The sequence below is a fragment of the Mustelus asterias genome, chromosome 10 (genome assembly GCF_964213995.1).
Source record: "Mustelus asterias chromosome 10, sMusAst1.hap1.1, whole genome shotgun sequence".
In the NCBI taxonomy this organism is placed as follows: Eukaryota; Metazoa; Chordata; class Chondrichthyes; order Carcharhiniformes; family Triakidae; genus Mustelus; species Mustelus asterias.
This window is the reverse complement of record NC_135810.1, coordinates 89,296,917-89,308,985: the sequence shown is the minus strand read 5'-3', so window position 1 is coordinate 89,308,985 and position 12,069 is coordinate 89,296,917. Positions and strand designations below refer to the sequence as shown.

The 12,069-nt window shown below is 39.4% G+C and overlaps 1 protein-coding gene across 4 annotated transcripts in view; it reads right to left on the bottom strand.

The window, feature by feature from the left end:
- nup58 (nucleoporin 58) overlaps nt 1–12,069 on the bottom strand; it is a 48,098-nt gene that overhangs the window by 21,898 nt on the left and 14,131 nt on the right. For all 4 annotated transcript variants that reach the window (XM_078222147.1, XM_078222148.1, XM_078222149.1 and 1 more), the window contains exons 7-11: nt 11,812–11,842; nt 7,052–7,117; nt 6,781–6,955; nt 5,375–5,454; nt 1,989–2,107 (exon numbers count right to left, since the gene is read on the bottom strand). In XM_078222147.1, coding sequence (XP_078078273.1) covers nt 1,989–2,107; nt 5,375–5,454; nt 6,781–6,955; nt 7,052–7,117; nt 11,812–11,842 — 471 coding nt within the window. The remainder of the gene's footprint in view (nt 1–1,988; nt 2,108–5,374; nt 5,455–6,780; nt 6,956–7,051; nt 7,118–11,811; nt 11,843–12,069) is intronic.

Below are 12,069 nucleotides of genomic sequence, written 5' to 3'. Positions count from 1 at the left end.
ATTCAAATTATGGTCTAACTAGTGCTTTATACAGTTCCAGCATAACATCCCTGTTTTTTATATTCTATGTCTTGGTTAAAAATATCCAGTATGCCTTCTTAACCTTTTTGAATTTTTTCCAACATGACAATTAAATTACCCCTCAACCTTCTAAACTCAAGGAAATGCAAGCCAATCCTCATAATTTAAGCTCTGGTATCATTCTGGTGAATCTACATTGTGCCACTTCCAAGGCTGGGATGACTATCCTGATGTATGATACCTAAAATTGAATGCAATATGTCAGCTCGATGTAATCAAAGCTCTTCATACAGGAGTCATCACTTTGTCACCTTTGAATTCCAACCCCCTTGAGATAAAGGCTAACATTCTATTAGCCTTTTAGATTATCAGCCTTTAATGATGCGCACATGAACACGAAACCTCTCCGCTCATAGTCCCTAGTCTCTCAGCATTAAGAAAATATTTCACCCCACCTTTTCTAGATTTAAAATGGATAATAACATTTCCATAGCTTTGCACACTCATCTAGTCTGACCATGTCCCTTCCTGTTCCCATCCACACAACTTACTGCACCTCTCAACCTAGTGCTATCTGAAAACTAGAATGTAAATCTCTGTATGTTCATTCAAAACACTAATAAATAGTGAAATTCTGAGACACAAGTACAGACTTGTACAAACGGCCAATCGGAGCTGAATAGGTTCCTTCTGCTGCAAAAAGGTTTGTGGTCCTATAAGGAGCATTAAATACTACTGACAAGCTGTCCTTAAATGTACAAATGCTAAACAATTATTTTTCTTCTGCTCCCCAACACCAACTCCATTGAGAAAGAGCATTTGATTAAAAATTCGAACAGAAGCAAGGATACTTTGGAGAAGAATGAGAGCAATTCTGAGACTTAAGATTTTAAATTATAATGACAACTGAAAACGTTTTCAGGAGAAAAAACATCGAGAGGCTGCCAAATTTAACTGAATGATAAAAGTGATGGACACGATCAATACAACGATGTTTTAAAACTGTCACTGCAAGGTAAAAACATAAATACAAAATAGGGCCAATTGTTATGCAAGGCTAAAGCTTTTTTCTTCCAAGGGTGGCTGTGTATACTTGGACACAAATTACAAGGATATGTTGCATGGATGATCAACAGGTTCCGATGAAGGATCAGAAACCTGTAATGTTAACTCGATCATCTTCTCTCCACAGGTGAGACCTGATCACTGGAGTGCTTCCAGCATTTCATTTTTTATTTTAGATTTCCAGTTTCATAGTATCTGACATTTCATTCAGGATTTGACAAAATCTGGAGCTCGTTTGTTGTGTGGTTTTTGAAGTTTTATCTGAAAAGTCTCCCTCTGGAAACTGAAATATCATAGAGGAAATACAAATTGCACTTGTCAGAGGGGTGGGGGTGGAATGAGGAAAGGGGTTCAATGCCCTGAATTTCCTTTTTGCATTTGACGCTGCTCTTTCTTAATCACAATTCCAGGTTACTTAATGTGTGTTTCAACTTAACCCTTGATGAGGGAAAACAGTATCTAACTCCACTACTGCAAACAAACCTGGTTACATATGAACCTGCACTGCTTCCTCAAAGAGCCAGGGACCCAGGTTTGATTCCTGGCTTGGGTCACTCGATGCGTAGTCTGCATGGTCTCCCATGTCTGTGTGGGTTTCCTCCGGGTTCCTCCCACAGTATGAAAGATGTGCTGGTTAAGTGCATTGGCCATGCTAAATTCTCCCTCAATGTACCCGAACAGGCCCTGGCGTGTGGCAACTAGGGGATTTTCACAGTAACTTCATTGCAGTATTAATGTAAGCCTATTCGAGACACTAATAAATAAACTAAACTAAAACTAAACCTATCCATTGCGGAATTCAGATACCGTATTGTAAAATAGTAGAACATATTGCTTTGTGAACATTCATCACTATGCTACCCTGTACTGCAAAACATTTGAACTTTTTTAATAATCCAAACCTTGGGGAGTCATATGAGAACTGTTAGCCTGAGTAGCGAGGTGATTTTCCAATTCCTCTATTTGTTGTCGGTACTGCTGTAACTGAACCTCAAACTGTTCAACCAGTTGTCTGAAATAGCTGTCAAAATATAATTCAGAATTAGGTGAGGTTCGATGATATTCACTATAGTATGACCATATTCACATACATGACTATTTGTCTACACAAGTTTGAAAGGCTACTTGGCAAATGGAGAACCTTGGTGAGATACTAACTGCATCCATAATGTTATTTAAGAGAAACAAATAATTTCTAAAGGGTGAAGGGATGGGCTGAGGTTGAAGAAACAAGGTGAAGGAACAAAATTACAGGAAACAATTGATGGTGCTTACTCAAAGATCTCAAAAGTTTACTCTGAATTTTTTCGGAGTCTGTGAATAATCCTGGTAAGGCCAGATGTCGTGTCCATTGATAGTTTCCATAAGGACACCAAGGTCTGATTTTAATACTGCAAATGTTTTGAAGGAGTTAAAATCTTGCTCCAAGAGACAACCAGTAATTTTCCACCAAATTACCATAATTAAGTCCACAGTTTGCTAGTCCTGTATCTTAACTACTGTGCTATGATATCTGAAGAAAATTGTGTCCCGAATTTGTGCATGACTTCAAAGGCTTTATGGATGCTGTTGAAGAGGTGACCAAAAATGTTGTCGAAAATGGACGAAAAACTCAAATGAGACAGTGCATCAGAGGGTGATGATGAGTTGCTGGCACCACATTCTGAAGAATTAGCTGATGAGGATCTCATTGAATTGGAACAGCAAAAAGTGGCAGAGGAAGATGATGTACCCACAGCTGAAGAGATTCATCCTCATAAGGCTTAACAGCACCCGTGTTGATGAGGCATTTCAACATTTGAAAGTTGCCATGTCCTGTTTGAGGAACATCACCCCAACATTGAATGCAGTGCATCAGTAAATGGGGACATAAACAGAGAAATTTACAAGGAAAACAGGAAAAGATTTGTCCAAACCTCCTTGGGTACTTACTTTAAGAAAGCCGAGAAGAATCCAGAAAAATCTGAAGCCAAGAATCCCAAGAAGATTCCAGCCAATGACCCTTCAAAATCTTCAACCAAAGTCCAGACCCACTCACGAGCCCAGTAATGAAGACAACAAATTACTGTAAGGTTTCAAAAGCTTGTCTGTACTTTTTAGATCATTTGCAGTTAATGTACAGCAGACGGTACTGTATATACCTATACATTTGTTTTTTTATATCAATATGTTACAGTTGATATATTACTCATCTATAATTGACCGAGTACAAAATTATGGGTTATTTGGTTGAAATTAGGGTATTGAGCCTTGGTTCAGGAACAATCCTCCATTTATAACAAGGGAAAATCAGTTCTAACTTAATGTTTTGACTTGTGATGCATTTTTCAGTAGTGTTGCCAGTTCAAGGACTGCCAGTACTTAAGTTCGAAGCAATTCCGTTCACTAGACTGATTCCTGGGAAGGGTCTGTCTCATGAGGTTGGGCCGATATATGAGGAAAGGTTAAACAGGTTGTACCGATATTCATTGGAGCTTAAGAGAATGAGAGGCGACCTTATTGAAACATGTAGATTCAGAGGGAGTTAAATAGGATAGATGCTGAGAAGATGCTTCCCCCTTGTGGAGGAATCTAGAACAAGGGGATACATTTTCAAAGTAAAGGTATTCCATTTAAAACGGAAATGAAGAGGAATTTCTTCTCTCAGATGGTTGCTTGTTTTTCAAATTCTGTTCCAAAGTGGCGGAGGCCGTGTTACTGAATATATTCAAAGCGGAGTTAGACAGATTTTTATCCCCAAAAAGGACTCAGAGTACAGGGGCAGACAGAAAAGTGGAATTAAGGCCACAAACACATCAGCTATATTATTGAATTGGGGAGCAGACCAAAAGGGGCGAATGGCCTATTCATTCTCCTATTTCTTTCAAGATCAACTAGCAATTCTTTACTAAGTTACAAATTTAAACTGCACTTGCTATGTTATTAGTGCTGCTAAAAGAGGAAAGAAATAGTTGGATACCAAGCACAAACTTGAGCATTTTAAAAAAATCTCTTTAGCACCACTGTATATTCAGAATATTTTAATTACTACTTTATGGCTTAGTTGGTGCTAATAAATAATGTAGAGGCCTGAATGAAAAGGTAAAATTATATTTAACTGGACTAGGCCAGAATTTAGCAAATAAATTTGTAGGCTCCCTTATTCTTAAAACCTGGTATCGAAATTAGCCCATTACTTAACCGATATTGCATTGTATCAAATTGTATTTAGGTGAAACGTTTATCAAAATGAGATTTTAAACAAAATAGAACGTATTGAGGGCACAATCATTTTGTAAAAGTTAACAAAACTTAGAACATGATTCATTATCTACAAAATAGAATAGATTTAAATTGAAGACCCAATAGAAACATTTGGTTTTAACCATTGCTTGGGATCCCTGATCAGTATATTTTGTTAAAAGTTGCAGTTTTTCCCCAATAGAGTCTGCTCCGAAAAATGTAGTTGATATAAAACATAATCCAAGGGACTCATTTCAAAATCTATAACGTTAGAGTACAACATGTTTTATCAGTATTTCATATTCAAACTGAATGCAAGTCCCCAAGACCATTTAGAAATGAAGCTTCTCTTTAGTAAATAATCATGTAATTTTAAAAGCAAAACAGAGGCTTAGAATGGATCTGGAATGAACAGGACCAGACAACAGCTTAAGGATGCACTGAGCAATTTTTCTCCCTTCTCAATCCGATTTGTATGCATGCTGTGATACCTGCCATTTGGCATATTGAATGCAGAACATCAAAGAAGCCTGCAAAGACCCAGGTCCGGAATTCAAAGGTCAGCAGAAAAGGTGCTGTAGTTTTTTTCTGGAAAAAGCTCTTCGGAACCCTCTTCCCCAGCATGTCTCTGGTCCCAGTTCTGCAGGTCTTCACAATGAAGGCTAGGAGATATTATGTGCAAGTGACCACAGGATAGGAAATTTACTGGGGATCAGGCAGCCATCTCCATGGAAGTCAAAAAACTCTCCCCTTGCTCCAGAGCCACACACAATCAGATAGAAAGCCTAGGTTGTGATTTCTTACCATGGTATTTTCCTAATGTACAAAGTCTCATCTCCTCATCAGCTGAAGTGACATAGGCAGCTTATTGCTTCTGTCACTTCACTTTGCACTGACAGTGAAACTGGACTATGCAACAAAGAGCAGACTGTGGCCAATTAGTCAATTTATCTGCAAAGCAGTAACATTACTACCGATGTATCATTAAGCACGCTTTACCACAAACATCATTTCAGTTGAAAATTGTTCAATCATATCCTAGTTGATAAGAAATTCACGAACTTACTCTGCTGGTGCTGTATTTTCATGCTGAAGTCCTGGTGGTATTTTCTGTGTTCTTAGCGCTATTTCAGCATTTTTAAGCTCCTACAAGTAAATTCAAAAGATTGACAAATTTAAAGTTGCTTTCCTCTGACCTTCGGTTCTCCAATCTATGCTAGTTTCAGAAATTTTTCATTTTGCCATTAAGTACTTCTGGAAATATGATTGAGAATTTTCTGTTTGGTGACTATGTGAGGAAGGCACTTACACCCACCCAAAGAATATGCTGCTCATGCTGGCAAATTTCTTAGGGGCAGTAAGAAGTCTCACAACACCAGGTTAAAGTCCAACAGGTTTATTTGGTAGCAAATACCATAAGCTTTCGGAGCTTGCTGCTCCTTCGTCAGATGGAGTGGTCTCTGTTCTCCAACAGTGCACAGACACAGAAATCAAGTTGTCTGTGCACTGTTGGAGAACAGAGACCACTCCATCTGACGAAGGAGCAGCAAGCTCCGAAAGCTTATGGTATTTGCTACCAAATAAACCTGTTGGACTTTAACCTGGTGTTGTGAGACTTCTTACTGTGCTTACCCCAGTCCAATGCCGGCATCTCCACATCAAATTTCTTAGGGCCAGGATAATTTAGTATTTCTTGGCGGACCCAAGTAGACTTTCCACCTACATACAGCAGCTTAAGTGTTTTTCACCAGACCAGGATAAAGCATCTGACATCTGCATTATCCCACATAGTGGTCATAGGAGATATCACTCAACTGTTCCTCTGCGGGGAGTCATTCTTTAAATTTTCAAAAGGACGCCAGTTTTTGTGGCAATACTAGATAACTGTTGGAGACAGGTATTCTTACACCCCATGTTGCTATAACTATTAATATAGCATAGTATACCATTCCATTATGATTACATTACCTGGATAAGGAATGAAATCACAAGATTACTATGGGACAGAATGGTTTGGAAGCTTTGTGAAACAGATGTCTATTTAATATTTCACCCATCTTAAGTCACAACAAATATCTGTGTAACTGAAGAGGAAAACCTTCCCTATGGTATTTCTAAGTATTGTCAAGAGAGATCAATGACTGCCTTCTGTGCTGGACCTTTCAAAAATACAATTAATGTTATTAGAGAATAAAAGGTACTTCTCAACGTCAGCATGCTAAAATTATTTTCACAATTATTTTAATGGAAGCATTTACCCAGTTAAAATCATGCTTCCATTAAAATAGAGAAAAAAACGAATACAGCTCAATAGTCATTTGCAAAGTATTACTGACTGGAATCAGTAATTGAAGTTGTAAATGCATCAGCTTTCACCTCTTTGGCAGCTTAAATGATAGTGAGTATACTTTCTTTCTTCAAACTGATCCTATTACATTCCTACATGAAAAAATTCTGGCAATTCTCATCTACCTGTGCAGATTCAATCTTGAGTTTGTCAATGGCAAGTGAATCTCTCTGAAGTCCACTGGCAACTACTGTTAACAATTGTTTCAATGCCTTAATATCCTCTTGTACTTTCAGCATAGCTTTAAACGACATTCGACTAATTTCTTCTTGGACCTGCTTTTGTTCTTTTACAAACTTCCTGCAGATGTGTAAACAGAATGCACAACATTAAATGCTGATACATTACAAAATGGTGAATTAATGATTGCTTGGATGTCAAATCTGGCACACTCACTGAAATTGCTCCACATCTTGACAGATAACAGGTGGCAGATTTTCATCCTTCAGGGCCTTGCTATCACTGTGAAACAAAGAGGGACTAAAATATTAACATCTTCGCAAAAGAATGCTCCACATGTCCATGTTTATATCAACATTTGAACACTATACATATATTAAAAGTAGAATCACAGTCAACCTACATCCTACAGTTGTACTTGTACTTGAAAGTTCATCAGCCATGCTACAATAAATTTGTCACACATATTTTTCAGCAAAACTCGGAGTGTCAGTCAGACAATATTATTTCACTGTGCTGTGTGAATCCTTATTTAGCAGACGTAGCATCAAGTTAAATACAAAGTATGCTTTGTAATCAAAATTATAGTTCTGAGCCAGACTTGCAAAATATTTAGAAACTGTGGCAAGATGTGCATGGTCTATCCATTCCATGAAAAGACCTTTTCTATAATTTTATGTAATGCAGCAGTGTGACTTTTGCACCATGTTAAAACTACAGCTGTTACTAAACTGTTATTGCAATACCGAAAACACTGCATTAGTTTACACAGGTACTTTGATGACATCCAGCTCTACCTTGCCATCACTTTTGACTCCTCCACTGCTTGTCTGACATGCAGAATTTGATTTGATTTGTTTCTTGCACGCTATACAGATAAAGCATACCATTCATTGAGAAGGAAAGAAGAGGGTGCAGAATTTAGTGTCACAGCCATAGCTAGGGTGTAGAGAAAGATCAACTTAATATAAGGTGTGTCTATTCAAAAGTCAGACGTTTGTATCTTTTTCCTGACTAAAGGTGGAAGAGAAAATGCCCGGGTTGCGTGGGGTCCTCGATTACGCTGGCTGCTTTTCCGAGGCAACGGGAATCATTGAATCCCTACAGTGCAGAAGGAGGCCATTCACCCACCGAGACTGCACCAACCTCAATCCCACCCAGGCCCTATTCCCATAGCCTGACATATTTACCCTGCTAATCCCCCTGACACTAAGAGGCAATTTCGTATAGCCAATCAACCTAACCCGCACATCTTTGGACTGTGGGAGGAAACTGGAGCACCCGGAGGAAACCCACGCAGGGAGAACGTGCAAACTCCACACAGACTGTCACCCAAGGCTGGAATTGAACCCGGGTCCCTGGCATTGTGAGACAGCAGTGCTAACCACTGTGCCATCGTGCTGCCGGAAGTGTAGACAGAGTCAGTGGATAGGAGGCTGGTTTGAGTGATGGACTGTGCTTTGTTCACAACTCTTTGTAGTTTCTTGCGGTCTTGGTCAGAGCAGGAGTCATACCAAGCTGTGATACTACCAGAAAGGACGTTTTCTACGGTGTATCTGTAAAAGTTGGAGAGAGTCGTAGTGGACGTTCCAAGTTTGCTCAGCCTCCTGAGAAAGTAGAGGCGTTGGTGGGCTTAAGTATAGTGTCAGCGTGCAGCGACCAGGACAAGTTATTGGTGATCAGAAATTTATTCCAATTAAATATCAAGAAAATGGAAGCCATTCTATTTTGATTGTTGCTATAAACCCCACTCCCCCTCTCTGACAGATGAATAAGGCTAACTCAGACTTTTGCAACCTTGGTCTTGGATGTGTCTCCAGGATGAATTTCTGACTACATATCTGCAACAACTGTGTCCCTGCCTCAGCTCACTCGTTACCGAAACCTCCAATGGTAGCTTTGTTTCCTTTAGAGTGGACACTTTTGTCCAGCCTCCCCCATTCTACTCTCCGTAAACTTGAGGTCATCCAAAGCCCTGCTGCCCACATCCTAACTTAGCGTTCACCTAGCACCCCTATGCTCACTGACCTACAGTGGCTCCTGTTTAAAGAAATACCTCGATATTACAATTTTCATTTTGGTCTTCAAATCCCACCATGATCTCACCTCTCATCTCCTTAGTCCCACAACATTCCAAAGATATTAAGGGGAACAGATAAGGTTGAGACAGAAACTATTGTTGCTGGTTTTGAAATCTATGACAGAAGGGCAATCTAAAGGTTAGAGCCAGGCCTTTCAGGAGTGGAATTAGGAAGAGAAGTTTGTTCTAACGCCTCAAGACCATATCCCTAAACCCTTTCATCTCTCTTTCCTCTTAAGATGCTCCTTAAAATCTAGCTCTTTGATCAAGCTTCTGGTTCCCTGCCCTATTATCTCCTTATATGGTTCAGCATCAAAATGCTACTTTATGACGCTCTTCTGAAGCACCTTGGGAATTTTTCATCGTAATAGAGGTGCCAAGTGAATACTGTACAAGTCATCCCTAGTTCTTAAGATAGTGGTGAGCTTCTTCCTTGAAGCACTGCAGTCCTCAAGCCAGTAAGGAATTGTAGGCTATCAAACCAGTGACAAAGCAACAATGTATTCCAAAGTCACAACATACGAGTGTTTCCATATTACTATGCTTATCGTTCACCATAGGAGAGCTCAAGGGAATAACTGTCAAAATAAACTTCTAAAGAAGAGCCCTTGGAATTCCTTTCTATGGCAGATTCTCAGATTTACAATATATTTCCAGCGTTTCTTTATTTTAACTGTCCTAATGCATTTCTCAGGCATAAGTCATAACTAAATAAATGCCAACTCAGAAGGATTTAAGATCAAAAGTCTAGATGAAGCTATTCACTTTAAAGGAAATCTTAAATGAAGAGAGGAAAATTGAGAGGTTGCGGGTTTAGGCAGAGAATTTGAGAGCCAGAAGGCTGTGAGCTTGTGGACATAGCTGCCAATGGCAAGGAGGTGTGGGTGGGACATGGAGGGCCATGAAAATGCAGAGATGGTCAGAATCAGAGAAACAGAGTTCGGGAGCAAGCATCAAGGTTTCAAGGACTGGAGGTTACACAAATAGGCAGGGGCAAGGCCACAGAAATAATTTAAACAGGAGAATGAGACTATAAATTAGGGCTGATAGAGGGCCAGGAGTCAATGTAGGTCATCAACCAGTGAGCAGGACTTGAGCACAACATGGCCATCAGAGTTTTGGATGAACTAAAGGATGCAACGCAAGCAAGGAGAGCTATTGGCTGGTATTTTACGACCTCACTTGGGTGAGGCTCATAACACCCTGCCCAAGGCCAACGGAGAATTCTGTTCTGCGAGCCACGCCCGCCCCAGAATCTGGTAAAATTCTGGCCATTGTGTGAGATGTTACAGAATTGGAATTAAACAGTCTTTGTGATGGGGACGATATTCTTATATTTCAGAAGGCCAGGTAGTGGAGGACAGAACTGGAACAAATTTTAAAAACATTTTATAAGCATTTATAAATAAAAGTACAAAGATACATTGCTTAATCCAACCACCACAGTTTGGTTGTTCCCATTAATAGGAGCACAAGTGAATCTGGAATTAACACCCACCAACTGCATTCAACAGATATGGAGTCAGAAATTCTACTTGGGGTGTGAAGAAATATTCACCACTTTCTTGGATGGGTGAAGTTACAAGAATGCAAAAAATCTGGGACTGCCAGGATGGAGCAGTTTGTTTCAGCAGCCCCATGCTATTGAACAGTTATTCTCTGACACAGCGTGGATATGATATATATTACCTGCAGGAAGCGGTGCAACAACTCATCAAGATGACTTCAATAGATTGCGAACAGTTTGAACCAATCTGAGATAGTGGTGGGTGAGGGGTTGGGTGGAATCAGCAGCAGGCGAATGGAGTTTTTGGCAGAGACCGAAGTTATCACATCTCATTGCCCTTTTAAAGCATCTGGCTTTCGTCTTTATGAAAATTCCAGAACTTTAAACTTTATTTATTAGTGTCACAAGTAGGATTACACTAACACTGCAATGAAGTCACTGTGAAAATCCCCTTGTCGCCACACTCCAGTGCCTGTTCGGGTACACAGAGGGAGAATTTAGCATGGCCAATGCACCTAATCTGGAGCACCTGGAGAAAACCCACATGAACACAGGGAGATTGTGCAGATTCCACACAGACAGTGACCCAAGCTGGGAACGGAATTCGGGTCCCTGGAGCTGTGAGCCAGCAGTGCTAACCACTGTGGCACCCCCCTGCTGGCTGCAGGGAAGAAGCGGTTTTGTAACATTCATATCACATAACAGAATGTTTTAATTTTGCTTTATTGAAATTAACAAGACCAAAAGAATGCACAATGAAGACATGGGAAAGCCTTCATCTTAATTTTACTTCTTTCAAATATCACCCTTTCAGTCTTGTTTCGCCCATTTGCGTAAACTTAATTACCTCTGGTGCTTCCCTTTAATTTTCTTGCCTCCTGTGTACACTTGATTTTTTACTCCTTTTGAGTATTTTTTTTAAATAATTGGTTTGCCTCAGCAATCTCCTTCATTAGTTTTACTTACAGGTGATATTTTGCAGCTTTGCACCTCTCCCCATATAATTTACATTTCAACTCCATGGAATGCGCATATATCTGATTTATTATTGTCACATGTATTGGGATACAGTGAAAAGTATTGTTTCTTGTGCGCTATACAGACAAAACATACCATTCATAGAATACATAGGGGAGAAGGAAAGGATGGGCGCAGAATCTAGTCTTGCAGTTACAGATAGAGTGAAGAGAAAGATCAGCTTAACATGGGACCGTTTAAAAATCTGATGGCGGCAAGGAAGAAGCTGTTTAGTAACTCATAATAATGTTTCAATTTTGTTTCACTGAAATTAACAAGGTCAAAAGAATGCATGAGTTTTAGAAGTAAATTAACTGCAGCATTTTACAAGATGCTCAAGATCTTAAAAAATAAATACACAAATATACTTACTCAGGCCTAACTCCAGCTGAACATTTATCGTCTGTAAAGGATAAATATACAATTAATGCATCCAAATGCAATTGTAAAAAATGATAAATAAAACTAATGTAGAGAACACAGCAATCCATTTTTCTTCCAAAGGAATCAAAAACATCCACGCAATTTCATTAATACTGGGGACAGCAATCAATGGAATGCAAAGCCAATAGCTGGTTGCTCCTTGAGCCTGATTGGAAGTTAAAATGCAGAAATTACACAGGTATGTTT